Here is a 19,866-nt window from a genome sequence, read left to right as displayed (position 1 = left end):
GCGGGCTGGGCGGGCGGTGGAGGAAGGGAGGGGATCTGGGGAGCCGGGAACGAGGAGGGGTGGGGGTGGGGTGGGCACCCTCCGCAGTTGGTCACGACGGGAGGCCCCAGGGGCTCTCTTCCCGGACTGGAGTGGAGGGTCCGTGAGGCGGGTCACGCAGCACCCCCTCGGAGGGGCTGCTGAAGGTGGTTTCATTTTGGAAGGTGCGAGAGGGGGAGCAGGAGCACCGGAGTCCGAAGTGGGGACCCTGTGCCACATTCCCTGCAGCCAAGGGTTGGGGCGGTGACCCCCAGCCACCGCCGTCTTTCCTCCCTAGTTAGTCAACTGTACTCCTCATCGTGGAAAGTCAAGTTAAGGTCCATTCCCGAGCCCCAGGCCAGAACCCCAGTGCGAGACGGGAGTGGAGGTGGGGGGACTTAACCAGCGTTCAGCCAGCGTGGAACCTCCAATTGGTTGTCCCCTGGGTCCATTTCAAGGAGGGGACCCAGGTCCTGAATGCTCCCTCCGCCCTCACTCCAGTGGCGGTTGGTTGTGGGCTGTCTTGTCTAAAGACAACTTCCTTGCCTTCTTGCCCAAGTAGACAAGAAAATGTTAAAAAAAAAAAAAAAAAGAAAGAAAGAAAGAAAAGAAAAAGAGAATGAGAATGACAGTTCAGTAGAATGGAGATTCTGCTTTGGTGGTGGTGATGGCGCGGAGGCTTTGGTTTACCTGGAGGCTCTTGAGGGTAGGGGAAGGGGAAGGGATTCGAAGACGTAGAATTTGGGGCCGAGAGTAAAGCCGTTTGGAGAAGTAGTGGACAAGTGGAAGAGGAAGGAGTTGGAAGACCAAAGTGGAAGAGAAGGAATGAGGGGAGAGTTGAGGAGGGAGACTGGAAATTCAATGATTGCAGCCTCCAGCTGTGGGTCTGGACTGCACCTCCTCTGTCCGCCTTTCCCGTCCCCCATGCCCCCACCCCCGCCAATTTTCTGGTTAATGGAGAGCGGGGAGAGAGCTGTTTAGTATAGTTTAGTATAGTTTGAGGGGAATGGAAGTGGAGCCCCAGCCCTCCCAGGACTGTACTGTAAGCCCCCTGGTGGAATACACTGCTGGGGAGAAGAGGAGAAGTGGGCGCCAAGTGGCCTCACACCTTCACTCCTACACACTTTCCAGAATGTTGCCTGGAGCTTGCTCACACCCAGAGGTCCTGGTCACAGAAGCTTCCCTCTGGAGGCCCAACATTATCATTCGCCTGGCCAGAAGGGCTCTGGTTCTGTCCCTCTGCTGTTTGTACCTGAGGGTGAGGAGATACGGCTGGTACCAGATTTATAAGAAACCAATGGATTAGGAGTCAGAATATTCAGGTTTGAGTCCCAACTCTTCCACTCACAGTCCAGGCCAGTAATTTAACTTCTTTGTTACTTTATAAAATGAGGGTTCTATCTATAACCACTACTTCATAGGGTTAAGAAGTTTAATAGGCTGTATGTAAAAGCACTTTGAAAACTATAAGCTCTATACTGTTGTAAGATACCTGTATGATAGTTACATCCATTTTAAAAAAGGATTTTATTTATGTATTTATTTGTCAGAAAGAGAGAGAGCAGGGGAGCAGCAGACAGAAGAAGAAGCAGGATCCCTGCTATGGGGGATCCCCCCATTTGAGACTCGATCCCAGGACCCTGGGATCATGATCTGAGCCAAAGGCAGACACTTAGCCAACTGAGCCACCCAAGTGTCCCATAGTTGCATGTGTATTAATGGCTTTGTGAAACTCTGACACATGTCATGGTATTAATTTCTCTTGGGAGTTTTGTTTGGTCTGTCTATAGGCTCTTTCCCCTCAGACTGTAAATTCCTCAGGAGCACAGGCTGTGTTGTATCTCCCACTACGCTGTGAAGGAGGGGCACAGTCTTGCTATGGATCATTGTCATACAAAAGTGGAAACTCTTAGTCTGTGGGACTTGGTTTGGTGCTACACACAGATCAAATGCTTTGAATGACTTGAATGTCATTCAAAAAAACACTGAATGTTTTTTAAAAATAGTATTTTATTTATTTATTTGACTGAGAGATAACGTGAGCAGTGGAGAGAAGCAAGGCGAGAGGGAACAGCAGACTCCCTCATGAGCGGGGATCCCAGGATGCTGGGGTCATGACCTGAGCCGAAGGCAGCTGCTTAACCAACTGAGCCACCAGGTGTCCTGTCAAGGATAGTTTGAAGAAAGAAACGGATGTGATGGAAGGGGTTGAGGGAGACATACACCAAAATGTCAATTGTGGTTTTCTCTGGAAAAAGGAAACCTTTAATTTATCCTATGTATACTTCTGTATTGCTTGAATTTTTAAAAAAAGATTTTATTTGAGAGAGAAAGAGCATGAGATGGGGGGGCAGGTCGGAGAGAGAAGCAGACTCCCTGCTGAGCAGGGATCCAGACAAAGGACTCCATCCTGGGACTCCCAGTCCCAGTCATCCAACCAACTGAGCCACCCAGGAGCCCTGCATTGCTTGAATTTTTGATGATAAGCATATATTAACTTTTTTGTATGTTTAATTTTTTTTTTTAGTGATTTTATTTATTTATTTGACAGAGAGAGAGATCACATGTAGGCAGAGAGGCAGGCAGAGAGAGAGGAGGGAGCAGGCTCCCTGCTGAGCAGAGAGCCTGATGTGGAGTTTGATCCCAGGACCGTGAGATCATGACCTGAGCCGAAGGCAGAGGCTTTAACCCACTGAACCACCCAGGCGCCCCATATGTTTAATTTTTTTATTCAGGTCTAACATGGGCACACAGTAAAGCACCTAAGTCTTAAATGTACAACTTAAATTTTTACATAATTATAAATCACCACCCACAACGAGATATAGAGCATTTCTGGACACCTGGCTGTCTCAGTCAGTGAGGATGCGATTCTTGACCTCAGGGTTGCAAGTTCAAATTGGATGTGGAGCCTACTTAAAAAAAAAAAGAGCATTTTCAAAACCCAAGAAGACTCCCCTGTGCTTCTTGATAGTCAATAAACTCCCAGTTACCACTCTTCTGAATTCTATCCCCACAGATGAGTTTTGCTGGTTCTTGAACTTCATATAAATGGAATCAGACAGTATGGGCTCTTGTGTCTGCCTTCTGTCACTCAACATATGCTCCCGAGATTCACCCATGTTGTTGTGTCTAGCAGTACTGTTTGTTCTTTTTTTATTGCTGTATATATTCCATTGCATAATTATGCCGCAGTCTACTATTGATGGGCATTTGGGCTATTCCTGTTTTTGTCCCTTCTAGGGACATGCTAGGAACATTCTTGTGCAAGTCTTTTGGTGAATATATGCACTCATTTCTCCTGGGTAAATACTGAGGAGTGGAATTGCTAGGTTTGGAGTATATATTTAACTTTCATCGAGTCTGCATTTTCAATAATGTTTGAATGAATTTACGTCCTTAGTAGTAACATATGAGACTTCTAGTTGTTTCACATCCCCTCCAATACTTGTAATACAGTTGTTGTTGTTGTTTAATTTTGCAGTACAGTCCTTTTTGGAATAAGTATATATTTGATAATTTAAAAAAAGCTTCAACAATATAAATATTTTCATGGATGGGTGGAGAGAGTTGTTGCCAGTGGCTTCCTTCTGCTTCTATGCCAAAGAAAGCTCTTCAGCAGTATCCTCAGCCCAGCACATTTTTTTCTCCTGCACTCCCACTTCCCATGCCTTCCAAGCCTGCATTTCTTTAACAAATAGTTATTATCTACTGTATGCCAGACACTGGGCTGGGTGCTAAGTGTCCAGTGGAAAACAAAACAGACTGCTCTCTTGGAATTTATAGTCTACTAGGGAAACAGACATGAAACAAAAAATAAACACTATATCATTACACATTACACAAGAAAACAAGGTGATACAAAAGAGTCACGCTGGGGTGGGGGGACAGGGCAGACCTCTGAAGCAGTCAAATATAAAGCAAAGTGTAAAAGACAGTATAAGCAGGAGGCAGAAGGAACAGCAAAGGCAGAAAAAGAGGCAGGGCAGAGGCGATGAGGCAGGGAAGAACTTGGCGTTCAAGAACCTGAAAGAGGACCAACATGGCTGGAACATGGCAAGTGAGAGCTGCGCAGAATGGGGCTGGGAAGATAGAGCCCGCATCAGGAAGGCCTGGCCATATCCACCTCTAATCTTTCCATTTAATTGGGTTCTTTCTTACTTTGCAAACTCCACTCAAGGTTTATCTCCTCCCAAAAGCCTTCTTGAATTATACCACATTGTTCTAATTAGTATTATTTTAATTACATCATTATTCCAGTGACTTCATTATATAATTTGTAGTTTATAGGCCAGGCATTCTTTTTCTGGAGAATATATTGGTTACCCCAACAGATGTGGGGCAGGGCCTTATGTTTCCTCTATTGTCTGATCCCCTCCAAGCACTTAGCATATCAGGGGGATAGCAAGAGGCTGTTGACAGGAAGAGTCTCCCGTGACACTTCACTCCATTCCTAGAAAGCCTTGGGAATCTGAGCAAATAATCCCTGGTGTCCCATCTTCCCCGCCTTGAGAACTAACCCAGTTCCAGGTCTTTAGAAATGGTCAGGGAACAAATTTCCCCAGGATCCACGCATATTCTCCTCAACAACTTCCTGGCGTCCATAGCTAATCTTGCCCCTCCCCCTCTCTAATCACCAGATTAAAGGCATCACTGCTGTTGCTAAGGGAATGAGGCGTGGGCAGGTAAGAGTGAGTTGGAGAATGATACAGTGGGGAGTCAGGTTGGTCAGCAGGAAAAGAGAAGAGAAAGACAGTGATGCATTTCCAAGTGCTTCTCTGCCAGTGTCTTCCCCTCTGTGCTACCTGCTCATTCTCTCTGAAAGCTATGAGGCTTTTTTTTTTTTTTTAAGCCTCTGGAGTGTTCAATTTTACGTTATAGCTTGTGGTGGTTGGCCGGTTTTCACAAAACAAGGAAGCTGTTGTCCATCTTGACCGGGGTCATACTGCAGCCCTTGTGAGAATGGGTGATGAAGGAGAAGGTCCCTGAGTACTGTTAACAATGCGGGATATTTTAAGGTGAGAAGCCAGAAGGGTTTTTTAATTTTCTTCTTCTTTTCTTCAAATTCTTATTTTATTTTTTGAGAAGCCAGAGTTTTTGAAAACTTGTATGTGACACAGAGTATGGCTGTGCATACTCCATTTTTTTTAAAAGACCTCCCATCCTGAAATGCGTATATTTTATTCTATTTACTTTAATTTTAGCAATGATGTAGTAGAACTGTATTACTAGGCTGCTGTCACTCTGACAGATCACCCTACCAGCTCAAAGGGTAAATATGTGGGGTTTTTTTTCCCCATAATTTTTGTACAGTAACAAGGTGAGGAACATTTTAGCTCATAAATTATTTACCAAACCTCACAGGCATAATAGGCTGTGTGCATATTCATCAGGCCATCATCCATTATTCATAAGAAGTTCACTTCAACTGTTAGAAGAAAATGAGGTTGTTGATTGAAATGCTGAAGAAATGTGGTCCTTTGTTCTCCCCCCCCCTCCTTTCTCCCATCTGAGTAAGTCTGGAAGTTTCCATCAAAAAATGATATTGTAGGAAAAAGAAATTTATTCCTGACATGCAGATGTGTAGGTAAGAGGGAAAGCAAGCCTGGAGTAGGAAATAAATTGGCAGAATCACCCACCATTCATTTAACTTGGCTAAAGGCCCCTGATTCCTGCTTGCATAGAGATTGTGCCCAGAAAGTGGCCGGAGGGGCTACCCTTCCTTGCAATAAAAGAGCAGCTTCAGCAAATCTGATAGAGTTAGTTGCATTCTACAGCTCAAAACTATTTTTTTTTTTTTAAAGATTTTATTTATTTATTTGACAGAGAGAGATCACAAGCAGGCAGAGAGGCAGGCAGAGAGAGAGGAGGAAGCAGGCTCCCTGCTGAGCAGAGAGCCCGATGCGGGGCTCGATCCCAGGACCCTGAGATCATGACCTGAGCCGAAGGCAGTGGCTTAACCCACTGAGCCACCCAGGCGCCCCTCAAAACTATTTTTCATTAATCTTCTTATTTGACCTTCACACCAAATCTGTGCAGTAGGAATAATATTCAAGATGAGAAAACTGAGGCTCAGAAAGGTTAAGTGACTTATCTAAGGCCAAACAGCTGGTGAGGAACAGACCAGGAGTAGAGCCTACATTTTCCTTCACACACTATGTTCTTCATAGTCTGTCTTCCTAATGCCTCTGGATGATAAAGCCCACCGGTCCCAGGACAGAAGCATTTCACAACGCGTTCCACGAACCTTTGATTTTATTTCCCCTTTTTTACATCTTGATTATTTCTGTGAACTACAGAAGCAGTATAGGCTTGAAAGCATCAAATAAAGCAAAGGTCTATAGAATGGAGAATAACGAATGTCCCTGGGGCACGAACAGGTAGTTAGCTGCTAGTACTGCCAACCGCTATCGCCACAGGAGCAAGTAGGAGACATAATCCAATCAGATCCATGATCTGTGTTCAGACATGACCATGATCGCTTACTAGCTGTGTAACCTTGGGCAAATTAGCTTTCTTAAGCCATAGTCTCCCATTTGTAAAATGAAAATAACACTCACTCCTAAGGTTTTGTAAGTGTTGATGGAGATAATGTATATAAAACCCAAGTGTCAGCATTTTTGTCCATTTTTTTTCTTTTTTTGTATTTCCCTCCATTTTAACGGTCACCTCTCTCTTGTGTATTTGGGGAAGTGGAACGCAAGGCAAGGTTTGTCTCATGCCTGTCTCCCAAATCTTCTGCTTCACCTTCTGTTCCATCTGGTCCTGGGCCACTAACTTGGCTGCTGATCACAACCTAGCACACCTGGTGTGGTTCCTCTGATGAAATGCAACTATATTCACAGTGGGGCAGAGCTGTGACTTCTCCCCAACATGACTACACAAGGTGTTCTTTACTGGAGGGTTGGGGGAAGACTAAAGAGAATTCCAGGGAATAAGGGAAAGCTTAAAAATTTGCTTTTAACTTTCCCCATAATCCAGATGAAAAACAGCTGAGTTCACTCTTGATATTAAAGGGTCTGTTCCTTTCATGGATGTAGCCCAGACCCTAACCTGACTCCCTGTCCTCAGGTCTGCTTCCCTCCCTACAAACTCCTTCAGACCTCCACTTCTTTCTGGGAAGCCCCAGGCCCTTCCTCCCTCTTGTTCCTCAGTTACCCTGAGTCCATTTCCCTAAATCTGACAAATTTTATCCGGAAGAGGTGAATGGCTGTGTGTGTGTGTGTGTGTGTGTGTGTGTGTGTGTTGGAACCAGTGAAAGGCGCCACAGAGCGTGTGTCCCAGTGATCTTTGGCACACAATCCACCCAGCAGAACTGTCTAGGGGAGGCCGGGATCCAAGTCCAGAACCCTTCCAGTCTCTTGGCCAGACTGAGATGCAGATGAAGCTCTATTCTTGTCTTTTGGAAAGTGAGTAACCTCTGGAACACAAACACACACCTTGAAGAAGAAAATGAAATCTTTACCCCCAAACCGGCGAATGTCGATGTGTGTTAGTATGACTCCCATTACTTTGCACTTTTAATGAGCACGAGATGATTCTGATGCAGGTGGCTTGCGATTTCACATTGAAAAAAACGGATCAAAACCCCAGAGGAAGAGACACTGCCCTGGGGTTTACTAGGCTGCCCCTACCACGGTGGAGTTAGCCCATTGCATTACCATGCAGAACAGTGTTAGTGTCTCTCTTACAAAGGCTGGCCTGAAGAAGAAAGGAGGGTCCATTTCTGAGTCATATATCTTGTAATTCTTGTTCCCTTAGTTACAAAAAACAAAAACAAAAACACAAAAAACAAAAAACCCAGCCAAAGCTTTGAAAAGGCTGCTTTAAAGAGCCTGATTGGATTCTTCTACAAACCTCTGCCCTCCCTCTTTGGGCTGGAAAATGGGAGGTGGTTTTGTTCTTCCAGGTACATGAGTCAAGAGCAGAAAACATAGGTGTTCAAGAAAGGTACATAAAAAAGCTCTGCCCAGCCTGATTAACTGGGAGTAGGGACCCTGCAGGAGGAGGCAAGATGATTCTCAGACCACAGCTTACCAATCTCTACTGCAGCACTTACTGAGCTCTGCCCTAACTTTGCTCCCAGCAGCTGTCTCACCAGGCACATCAGCAGTTCATTAACCATCATCCTGGGCTTTCCCTTTTCCTCATCCTAACATTGTTATTATTATTATTATTTTTAAAGATTTTATGTATTTACTTGTCAGAGTGAGAGAGCACAAGCAGGGGGAGCAGCAGGCAGAAGGAGAAGCAGGCTTCCCACTGAGCAAGGAGCCCTATGTGCGGCTGGATCCCAGGATCCTGGGATCATGACCTGAGCCGAAGGCAGACACTTACCTGACTGAGCCACCCAGGTGTCCCCAACATTTTTAAAAAATACCTTTAATGGGGCACCTGGGTGGCTCAGTAGTTAAGCGTCTGCCTTCGGCTCAGGTCATGATCCCGGGGTTCTGGGATCGAGCCCCGCATCGGGCTCCCGGCTTGGTGGGAAGCCTGCTTCTCCCTCTCTCACTCCCCCTGCTTGTGTTCCCTCTCTCGCTGTGTCTCTCTGTCAAATAAATAAATATTTTAAAAAAAATACCTTTATTGAGGTATAACAGACACATAATAAGCCACATTTAAAATGGACAATTTGATAAATGTTGACCTACGTACTCACCCATGAAACCATTTCCACAATCAAGATAATGAACATAACCATGACCCCCTAAGTTTCTCAGAGTCCATCTCTCCCTCCTGTCCCTCCCTCTCCCCCAGGCTTTTTGTCACCACATATTAATTTGTATTTTCCAAAATTTTATATAAATGGCATCCTACAGTATACATTCTCTTTTTTGGGGGGTCAGGTTTCTTTGACTCGGCATAACTGACATTATCCGTGTTGTGTGGATCCATAGTTCATTCATTTTTATCGTATGGCAATACCACGATTTGTTTATCCATTCACCTACTGAGGGTCATCTGTGTCATTTCCAGTTCGGAGCTGTTACAAATAAAGCTGTGACAAATATCCTGGCAAGTCTTTGTTCGCTCATATGCTGTCATTTCTCTTGGGTTAGTGGGAATGGAATGGCTGGATCGTAGGGTATGTGGATTAAAAAAAAAAAGTTAGTTTTATTTTTTTAATTTCAAATTTTTATTTAAATTCCAGTTAGTGGAGCACCTGGGTGGCACCCAACTCTTGCTTTCAGCTCAGGTCTGTTCTCAGGGCCCTGTGCGGCCTCCAACCTCAGCAGGGAGTCTGCCTGAGAGTCTCTCTCCCTCTGCCTCTGCCCCCCCAACCCCGCCCTGCACGCATGCATGCTCTCTCTCTTTAAATAAGCCAATCTTAAAAAAAAAAAATTCCAGTTAGTCAAAAAATTGCACAATATTAGTTCCAGGAGTAGAATTCAGTGCTTCATCACCTATACACAACATGCATTGCTCATTTTAAGTACACACCTGGGGTGCCTGGGTGGGTCAGTGGGTTAAGCCTCTGCCTTTGGCTCAGGTCATGATCTCAGGGTCCTGGGATCAAGCCCCGCATCAGGCTCTCTGCTCAGCAGGATGCCTCTCTCTCTCCCTGCCGACTTGTGATCTCTCTCTCTCTTTCAAATAAATAAATAAAATCTTTAAAAAAATAAGTACATCCCTTAATACCTATCGCCCATCTAAAACATCCCCCTGCCCACCTCCCCTCCAGCAACCTTCGGTTTGTTCTCTATAGTTAAGAATCTGTTTTACAGTTTGCCTCTCTCTTCCTCCCCACCCCTGCCTATGTTCATCTATTTTGTTTCTTAAATTCCACATGAGTGAAATCATATGGCATTTGTCTTTCTCGGACTTATTTCGCTTAGCATAATACCCTCTAGTTCCATCCACATCATTGCAAATGGCAAGACTGCATTCTTTCTTACGGCTGAGTAATATTCCATTGTGTGTACATACCACCTCTTCTTTATCCATTCATTCAATTGATGGACATCTGGGCTCTCTCCATACTTGGGCTGTTGTCGATAATGCTGCGATAAACATCAGGGTGTATGTGCCCCTTCGAATCAGTAGTTTTGTATGCCTTGAGTAAATACATGGTGGTGCAATTACTGGATCGTAGGGTGGTTCTGGGTGTATTTAACTTTTGAAGATCCTGCCATACTGTTTTCAAAGTGGTTGTACCATTTGACGCTCTTACCAGCAGTCTGAGTTCTAGTAGCTCGACATTCTAACGCTTAAAATATTCAGGCTTGTTATATTAGCCATTTAAATATGTGTGCGAACACTGTTTTAATTTTTTGACTTGGTAAGCACTCACATAGTTCAAAAATTAAAAAAAAAAAAACAAAGGCATAGAGTGAAAAGTCTCACTTTTCACCATGGACATATGGGTTATTTCTAATCGTTTGCTATTACAATAGTGCAGTGAACACCTTATACAGTGTTTCTCAGGAATGCAAATATATCTGTAGGGATCATATCTAGAAGTGGGGAGAGGGTGGGGGGATGGTTACCAGAGGGAGGGGGGTGGGGGGATAGGTGAAATAGGTGATGGGGATTAAGGAGCACACTTGTGGTGAGTACCACCTAGTGTTGTATGGAAGTGTTGAATCACTATATGTACACCGGAAACTAGTATTACATTGTGGGGTGCCTGGGTAGCTCAGTGGGTTAAAGCCTCTGCCTTCAGCTCAGGTCATGATCTCAGGGTCCTGGGATCGAGCTCTGCATTGGGCTCTCTGCTCAGTGGGGAGAGCCTGCTTCCCCCTCTCTCTCTGCCTGCCTCTCTGCCTACTTGTGATCTCTGTCAAATAAATAAAAATCTTTAAAAAATAATATTACATTGAGTGTTAACTGGAATTAAAATAAAAACTTAAACAAAAATAAATAAATTAGAGTGTTTATTCACAGCGCTACAAATAAAGTTAGCAAATGTTTGGATTTTACGAAACTGATAATAGTGTTTGTGTGGTTTTAATTTGCCTTTTTCTTATTAAGAGTGAAGCCGAACATCCTTTAATATGTTTAAGAGCCATTTGTATTTCCTTTTCTCTACACTGTCTATAAATGTCATTTGCTACTTTTTCTAACGGCTGCTCATGGACTTACAGATGTCTATAAATTCTGGGACAGGGAGATTAGCTCTTTGTGACACAAACTGCAAATATCTTTTCTCCAATTTGTCATTTGTCTTTTCACTTTATGTAGTTTTTATCCTGGCATTAATTCTCTTAATTAATTCTGGACACATTAATCCTGAGTGTTAGTCCAGTTGTTTTTGCCTCCTAAATAGTTCTGGAATGCTGCCCTCCTTCTTTCTACCCCTTGCCACTTCCCTGGGTGAGTCTGCCATCATCACTCACTAAAATTACTACTTGGTATTCTAACTGCTCTCCCAGACATATTTCCATTCTTGCCCCCTTCTAATCTCTTCTATGTTTTGTAGCCAGAAAGCTATTTCTAAACTAAAAACAGGGTCATGTTACTTTTCTGCTTAAAACTCTTCAGTGGCTAACCAGTCCCCTTACTTAGAATCCAAAGTCTTAAGATCAGATCCTCTATGAGCTCCAAGGTCCCCTGTGTGGTCTGGCTCCCGTTTCCCTCTTTAGAGTCATGTCTTACTAGAATTCACCTCCTGTTCCATGCTCCTGCCATACTGAACTGTTTTGTTTTTTTTTTTTTAAGATTTTTTATGTATTTATTTGACAGATAGAGATCACAAGTAGGCAGAGAGGCAGGCAGAGAGAGACGGAGAAGCAGGCTCCCCACTGAGCAGAGAGCCTGATGTGGGACTCAATCCCAGGACCCCCGGAACATGACCCGAGCCGAAGGCAGAGGCTTTAACCCACTGAGACACCCAGGTGCCCCATACTGAACTGTTTTAACATCCTCCCTTTCCACAAGCTCTCTCACTTTCAGGCCTTTGCATAAGTTGTTCCTTCTTTGAGGAATTCCCTTCACTTGCTAAACTGCCACTCAGCCTTCAGATATCCTATCCAACATCACTGCCAGCAGGAAGCCCTCCCTGAGCCCAGTGTAAGAGATTAGGCACCTCATCTATGTGTTCTAATGCCCCATACTGTCCTTATGTCAGCACTAGTCACATTACATTATGATTATCTGTTTACTTCTCTGTCTCTCCCATTAGGCAGACTAAGTTCTGGGAGGGTAGGGACTAAGCCTGTTTCTTCACTACTGTTTCCCTAGTGCCTATCAGAGGGCCTGGCATGTAATAGGTGCTCAATAAATACTTGCTAAATTAATTCAAGAAAGGATGTCTGATAAATGACTAAATGAAGATCTCATCTTGCTGGGGGCCCCAGGAGAATGAAGAAAACAGAAAGGTTCTTGACTCCTGTCCAAGAAAGTAGCCAGTTGCTCCTTAGTCCCACTTGCCAGAGAAAACAATGGTTTGTGACCTTTCCATTTCTCTTGGTAACCTCATTTGCCTCTGCCTTAGCTTGCTCTATGCCCAGGTCCCAGAGTGATAAGCAAAATAACATATCCTGTAGAGGAGGCACTGACCAAACTGAGAGCAACTTGCCTTAGCTAGAGCTATGTCCGGGCCGGGGGTGGGTTCCAGTGGAGGGAGAGCCAGAGCAGAGAGGTGTACTTGGGGACACAGTTTGGGGTAATGGCTACTTACCATCCAGTAGAAGTATTTAAATTTTTATTTTTATTTTATTTATCTGACAGAGAGAGACACAGCGAGAAAGGGAACACAAGTAGGGGGAATGGGAGAGGGAGAAAAAGGCATCCTGCCGAGCAGGGAGCCTGAGGTGGGGCTGGATCCTAGGATCCTGGGATCATGACTTGATCCGAAGGCAGACACTTAACAACTGAGCCACCCAGGCGCCCCAGAAGTATCTAAATTTTTTTTTTTAAAGATTTTATTTATTTATTTGACAGAGAGAGATCACAAGTAGACACAAAGGGAGGCAGAGAGAGAGAGAGAGAGAGAGGGAAGCAGGCTCCCTGCTGAGCAGAGAGCCCGATGCGGGACTCGATCCCAGGACCCTGAGATCATGACCTGAGCTGAAGGCAGCGGCTTAACCCACTGAGCCACCCAGGCGCCCCGAAGTATCTAAATTTTTAATACATGGTAGGGCCTGACCAAAATTTACAACCTGATTATCAGCTCTGCCCACTGCCCCTCTGCCTTCTCAGGCTTCCCTTTGCTCCTTTCCTTCCCAAAACAGAGTCTAGAGTTGGAGGTGACACAAGGATTGTGTGATCTTTTTGGCAGATGAAGAAACTGAGACCCTTGGGAGACAACAGATTTAAAAACAATGTAAACAGATTAAGCAATGTAAACATATTAAAAATAATGCTTATAAAGTCACAAACCTGAGTTTGAATACTGGCTTTGCAGCTGTGAAACTGAGTTCAACCACTTCTCTGAAATAGTTTCCTGATCTGCACCTTTCCTCAATCTGCAATGGACAATGGATTACATCTGCAAGGTTACCCGTGCAGTATCTGATTAATAAAGAGTATGGGATAAGTGGGAACCGAATAGATAAGGACCAAAGTCAGTTGGTGACTGAATGAGAATAAGAACTAGTACCTTGGGGTGTCTGGGTGGCTCAGTGGGTTAAGCCTCTTTCTTTGGCTCAGGTTATGATCTCAGGGTCCTGGGATCAAGCCCCATGATCGATCAATCGAGCTCTCTGCTCAGTGGGGAGCCTGCTTCCCCCTTTCCCTCTCTGCCTGCCTCTTTGCCTACTTGTGATTTCTTTCTCTGTCAAAAAAATAAATAAAATCTTAAAAACAAAACAAAACAAAAAACTAGTACCTTGATTCAGTGGCCCCCTCAACACTCTCATTGACACAGACTGCTTTAGTCAACACAATTTTAGAGTCCCCAAGGGCCACAGAGAGAAATAAGGAACTAAAACCTTTCCTAGGTTCAGTCCTTTTATTTATGAAGCCTTGAGCATAGGATGCAGGTTAGGACAGATTAGTGACTTCTCCAGTTTCAGGCTTTGGGGTGGAATCAATTTATGACCTAATTTGGAAAAGTTAGGATACAGGGAAAATTTGTCTTATCTGACCTTCAAGGATTTATTCACTCCTTTACTGACCAATTACTGATTGCAAACTTCATGCTAGGAAAAGTACAGGGCTCTGGAGATACAAGTCTACTAAAAAACAGTGTTTTTCAAGCTGTGGGTGTTGACTTGTTAGTGGGATGAGAAACCACAACCAGATTTGAAACAAAACAAAACAAAACCCAACCAAACACGAGAAACAAGAATCGGAAATACTATGGTGCACTGTACACAGAAGGATAAGGTCAAACATTTTTGTTAAAAATGTGTGTGTGTGGTGGGTCATGATTTAAAGCGCAGCATTGTGGACTGTGGTCAAAAAAGTTTGCAAGCCCCCGCACTAGAAGGTGAACTTCAAGAGAGCAAGGGCTTTGTTTTGTTTTAGAACAGTGCTTGGCGTCTGTATTTCACAAATAAGATGAAAGAGAGAATGTTTAACACTATACTGCCTTCGAGAAGATTAGAGTCAGACATACAGGAAAAGGCAAATGTTATAGGCTTTTCAATACTAGTATTAGTCTGAACCATATTAAAAATGTCTTGTTCAGTTCCATCTCTGTACTTGCACACAGGAGGCATATTTTAAAATGAAGGATGTAAGGAAAACCTTAATTGATGCCCTCAAGGATGGCATCTCTGCCCTTAAGGACAATTAGGGGGTTAGGGGCGAAACGAAAACAGAAAATATACACAAGGCACCACACAGGTCACCTGCAACAAGGGCGAAAGGAAAGGCAGGGCCACAAGCACTCCCTGGGTACCGCGAGTGTGCCGGTTTCAGCGCTAGCCGCTTGGAGGACACAAGCACAGCAGGTCCTGCCTTTTGCGAAGAAAGACAGCGACACAAGTAGTCAGGACTGCCTGTCGGTGGGACGGACAAGGCAGCGAAGATTCCACTGATGATCGACCTCAGGAAAGGACACTGGATAGCCGGACTGGCAAAATAAATCTGGACGGACCTGAGGCTTAAGTCGGACCTCGCAGGAGGTAAACTGCGCGACAGGTCAAGGTTTGGGGAGAGTATTTTAGGCAGTTAGAGAAGTAATCAGAAATCCCCGCTCCTTGGGGAAAGGCTGTCAAGGTGAGGTGACCTTGAGTTGCGGCGCGTAGGTGGAAAAAGGTTCCGGGGAATAGTTGAATGGTTCTGCCTCCAAGCACCCAAGAGAGAAAAAAAACCCTGTCTTGACACAATACCTGTATTTGGTTTTCTTCCCGTCGTGGGACGCGGGGGGCGGGGGGGTTGGTAGACAAGGCCCAAGGGGCGGGGCAAACGCGCGCGAGTAGGCGGGACCACGCGAGCCCTCCCTCTAGCTACTGGAGGCCGGGCAAAGGGGCGGGGTTTCCGGCGGTAGCGGCTCTCGGGCGTCGGGTGACGCTAGGAGAACGAATCGTCACGTGACACGGAAGTGACTACGAACAGGAAGAGGACGAAAAAAATAACCGTCCGCGACGCCGAGCCGAACCGGACCAGCAGCCACCATGAACAGCAAAGGCAAGGACGCGGGGCGGCTGGGGCCGTCGGGGGGAATAGTGCTAGCCTGGAGCGAGTGGGCCTGGAGCCCAGGGTCGCGAAGCGCCAGGCTCAGGGCGAGCTGCGCCTCGCTCCTGGGCCAGCTGTAGTCCCGGGGACTGCGCCAGACGCCTTCGTCATCCCCGAACTACGGCTACTAGCTCCTTCCCGGCCCTTTTCTCCTTAAACTCTGTGGCGCAGTTTGGAGCTGCGGGCTCGGCTGGAGGGTGGGGGGGGGGTGGAAAAGGCTTGTCATGATGGGCATCTGCAGAAGCAAATGGGGAGCTAGAGCAGGGATTCGGGTAGGCCAATGGCGAGCCGGCGGAGGCGGGGCGCCGCGCTCCGGAACCGAAGGCTGGCGCTCGGGCTTAACTAGTGAAGTGCCGGCGCTGGTGGGCGGGCCGGGGGCCAGAAGGGTCTCTCTCGCGTTTCCTCCGATGGCCGCGCCAAGTTCTCCCGGTTCCTGTGATTGTACTAGTGTTTGGCAGAGCACGAGTCTCAGCTGCTTCTCAGGACATTTCCTTTATCTTCTCTCGAGTCTGCAGGTTCACTTCCACCACTCATTTTATTTGGAAGTCGACCTTGAGCAGGAATCTATGGGGCAAATAATCGTAGCTACTGTGACTCAACGAAGTCTTGGGCAGTTACAGCCAGGCTTGTGAAGACCACCCAGGGCAGAGGCAGGATGTATCTACCGTTGGTACATTGTCAGGAACGGGTGCCCAGACCTACCATGCATGGATGGAGAAACTTGGGTCCAGGCTATTACCTTACACCAGTATGCTAATGGAAAGAGCTCCCTTTCTGTCCAGTTAGAATCCAACATCTTCGGGCATAAGTGGGGATAAAGGAGCAAAGAGAATTCTTATTTTCTTGGCCCCAGAAATCGGGCCCTCCAGAGCAGTTTCCAAATGGGCTTGCTGTCGCTAGGTTAGCTACCCAGTATGTTCCATTCTGGTGGCTCTGTATGGTAGGCGATGTGCATTTTTGTCTTGTCTTCCAGGTCAATATCCAACGCAGCCAACCTACCCTGTGCAGCCTCCTGGGAATCCTGTGTACCCTCAGACCTTGCATCTTCCTCAGGCTCCACCCTATACTGATGCTCCACCTGCCTACTCCGAGGTGCTTCCAGTTTACTAGACTTGAACTTGGATCACATTTTCAGCCCTTAGTTGAATCTGTCCCCACATTTTTATTTACTCTCCACAAAGAGGAGATCGTGCTCACATGACTAATCTGAAACACTGTGTACTTCAGCAATTTCTGTCGGGGTTGATAATGCATTCTCTGATTATTTTAGGTTTTCTGGCATAGGCTGAGGTGAAGAAGATGAGTTTGCGTTCCTTGAGCCTAACATTAGCTATAGCAGGAAGTGACCCAGGAGAATATCGAGTGGTAGTGGAAAGGCAGTTTGTGGAACTCAACGGTGTAATCTGCACAAGGAGAGTTAAGAATGGACTCAGGAAAGGGATCTAAAATTGGAATGTCTTAAAGTAACCTGTACCCTTCTCTTCTACCTCTTCTAGCTCTATCGTCCAAGCTTCGTGCACCCCGGGGCCGCCACAGTCCCCACCATGTCTGCTGCATTTCCTGGCGCCTCACTGTATCTTCCCATGGCCCAGTCTGTGGCTGTTGGACCTTTAGGTTCCACAATCCCTATGGCTTATTACCCAGTTGGTCCAATCTATCCACCTGGTTCAGCCGTGCTGGTGGAAGGAGGGTATGATGCAGGTGCCAGATTTGGAGCTGGGGCTACTGCTGGCAACATTCCTGTGAGTATGACCTTACCGGAAACACTCAGCTCTTGTGTATTTTCACTTCCCGGAAGAGATTATGTAGTCATCCTTTCACTGTCCCTGGGTAACAGCTGCTGTGGTATTGGTGTAACACTGATACCCAGTAGTCAGGCAGAAAGCAAGTTGAGAGGGGGCAGGAGATCTGTGGCAAGTCAGCAGCATCTGGCACATTCCCTGGGGTCTGAGTTAACCAGATTCCTTTGTTTTCCTATCTTAGGAGTCTTGCCTGCTGCCTTTTCAGTGTCAGTTTGGTACTGGTCTAGGAATCCTTATTTATTCCACGAGCATTTAAAGCATTAACTTCACATGTGCCATCAGCACGGCATTCCGTCAGGAAACATGATCATTAAATGGAGAAAAGCACAATCCTTATGAAGTAGCGTTTGGAGAGCTACTAGAGATTTTAGTTCTTTTAGTTCTGTTTTCCTGCTTAGTTCCCCCATGTATAAGATTTGGAGCCCAAAGGGTCCTTGCTAGGGCCATCCGCTCAAAACCGTATACCTGAAATGAGAATGCCTTTGAATGAGTGGTAGGCCCTCTCTTTCCTGTTTGTATCTTTGGGTTCACAGAGAATACAGACCTGCTTTACAACCCAAATTGGTGGCAGAACTAGCTTAACAATGTGATTGGTGAGCACACTGCCATCTTCCTGATGGATCGTGTTGTCCCCGTGTCCACTTCCCTTGTCTCAGCTGCACTATGCCCAGTCAACTTTGTCTTTTCCTTTCAGCCTCCACCCCCTGGATGCCCTCCCAACGCCGCTCAGCTTGCAGTCATGCAGGGAGCCAATGTCCTCGTAACTCAGCGGAAGGGAAACTTCTTCATGGGTGGCTCAGATGGTGGCTACACCATCTGGTGAAGAACCAAGGCCACCTCCGTGCCGGGAAAGACATCACATACCTTCAGCACTTCTCACAATGTAACTGCTTTAGTCATATTAACCTGAAGTTGCAGTTTAGACACATGTTGTTGGGGTGTCTTTCTGGTGCCCAAACTTTCAGGCACTTTTCAAACTTAATAAGGAACCATGTTATGGTAGCAGTACCTCCTTAAAGCATTTTGAGGTAGGGGAGGCATCCATTCATAAAATGAATGTGGGTAAAGCAGCCCTGAGGATCTTCCTTTAATTCCTCTGGAGTACTACTGTACCATACTGGTCTTCGCTCTTAGTAATAAAACATCAAATTAGGTTTGGAGGGAACTTTGATCTTCCTAAGAATTAAAGTTGCCAAATTATTCTGATTGGTCTTTAATCTCTTTTAAGTCTTTGATTTCTATTACTTGTTATAAATGAAATGCATTAGTTGTCTGCCTTTCCCTCCTTTGCCCCATGGCCCACCCTCACCCCTAGTCTTCCAGTTCCTTCCCGCCAATCTCCATTGAATCAATGGTGCAGGACAGAAAGCCAGTCAGACTAACTTCCTTCTCTCCTTGCACTTGTCCCCACTTGCCATCTTTTAACTAGTCTTTTACAAGGATCCTCTCAAACCCCCTCTGTGCCCCAAGCACAGGCCCCATTACTTCTGCTTTTGCATCTCCTCAGGCAAAAGTGGAGGGTGCCCCTCGGACCCTCCTTACAGGTTGTTTATTCGTCTGTGAACTAAACTCCAATTTGCTTCGGTGCCAGAAAAACAGAGCTCTATTTGAACCAATGGTATCAATGCAAACTATAAACAGGTTTGTTTAAAAATGTGGGGGCAAGGAGGAGGATGCATTTCAAAAGCCTGATGACATTAGAGCCAAATTAGGGGAAGTTTTCCCACCCAAAAACTGGTTACCGTTCATTGTCAGAGTATCTCATGTAGGCCTTCATGGCTCCCGAGAATTCCTCAGCCGGTTTAATGGGGTCATATTATGAGTCCCTCACTACAAAATGACTTGAGTCCAGTAAAATCTCATTAGGGTTAAGAATATTTCAGGGATCCTTAATATTTTGATTTTTGTTTTCTGAAATTGGATTTTATTTTATTTTATAATTTCAGTTCATCTAAATTTTGTGTTCTGTCCATGTGATGTTTGACTGTACCATTGACTGTTATGGAAGTTCAGCGTTGTATGTCTCTCTCTACACTGTGGTGCACTTAACTTGTGGATTTTTTATACTAAAAATGTAGAATAAAGACTATTTTGAAGATTTGAATAAAGTGATGAAGTTGCATTACACCTCACTTTAAGGATTCTTTGCTCAACTCGTTCTTAGATTTTTTTCTCCACATATATCTTATGTCCCACCCAGAATTCAGATGGGTCCTGCTGTCATTCTGGTTTTTTTTTTTTGTTTTTTTTTTTAATGAAGCCTTTGGAATAAATTGAGGAGTACACGGCCAAGACTTGACTATTTTCATGAGTCCCATTCTAGAGGTTTTACTTCATTTTATTTCCTAAGCCCTTTCAGATCCTTAAAGCGTATTATGCCAGAGGTAGTCAGAACATAAACTTAGAAATAAGGGGACTGATTCTCCTAACTTGCTCTAGAATTTGACTTGAGAAAAATGTTTTAGTATGACAGTCTGTAAGT

General features: G+C 45.3%; 1 protein-coding gene across 2 annotated transcripts; it reads left to right on the top strand.

The window, feature by feature from the left end:
• Positions 1-15,273: 15,273 nt before the first annotated feature.
• DAZAP2 (DAZ associated protein 2) lies at positions 15,274-19,516 on the top strand. Of its 2 annotated transcripts, none has more exons than XM_047740543.1 (4): positions 15,274-15,534; positions 16,556-16,674; positions 17,079-17,247; positions 18,079-19,516. In XM_047740543.1, the coding sequence occupies exons 1-4, from the start codon at positions 15,522-15,524 to the stop codon at positions 18,399-18,401; spliced, it is 624 nt and encodes a 207-aa protein (XP_047596499.1). In that variant the 5' UTR covers positions 15,274-15,521; the 3' UTR covers positions 18,402-19,516. The 2 variants fall into 2 exon arrangements, with proteins under 2 accessions (XP_047596499.1, XP_047596498.1); XM_047740542.1 differs by having other exon boundaries at positions 15,323-15,534; positions 17,079-17,324.
• The last annotated feature ends 350 nt before the right edge of the window (positions 19,517-19,866 follow it).

This window comes from Lutra lutra, chromosome 8 (assembly GCF_902655055.1).
Source record: "Lutra lutra chromosome 8, mLutLut1.2, whole genome shotgun sequence".
Classification (NCBI taxonomy): Eukaryota; Metazoa; Chordata; class Mammalia; order Carnivora; family Mustelidae; genus Lutra; species Lutra lutra.
This window is presented reverse-complemented; position numbering and strand designations above follow the sequence as displayed.

Bases quoted from the DNA above. Each gene is read 5' to 3' on its own strand.
- DAZAP2 (XM_047740543.1), top strand. The intron at 16,675-17,078 runs GTGCTTCCAGTT...TACCTCTTCTAG, and splicing joins CTCCACCTGCCTACTCCGAG to CTCTATCGTCCAAGCTTCGT. The intron at 17,248-18,078 runs GTTCAGCCGTGC...TTTTCCTTTCAG, and splicing joins TGGTCCAATCTATCCACCTG to CCTCCACCCCCTGGATGCCC.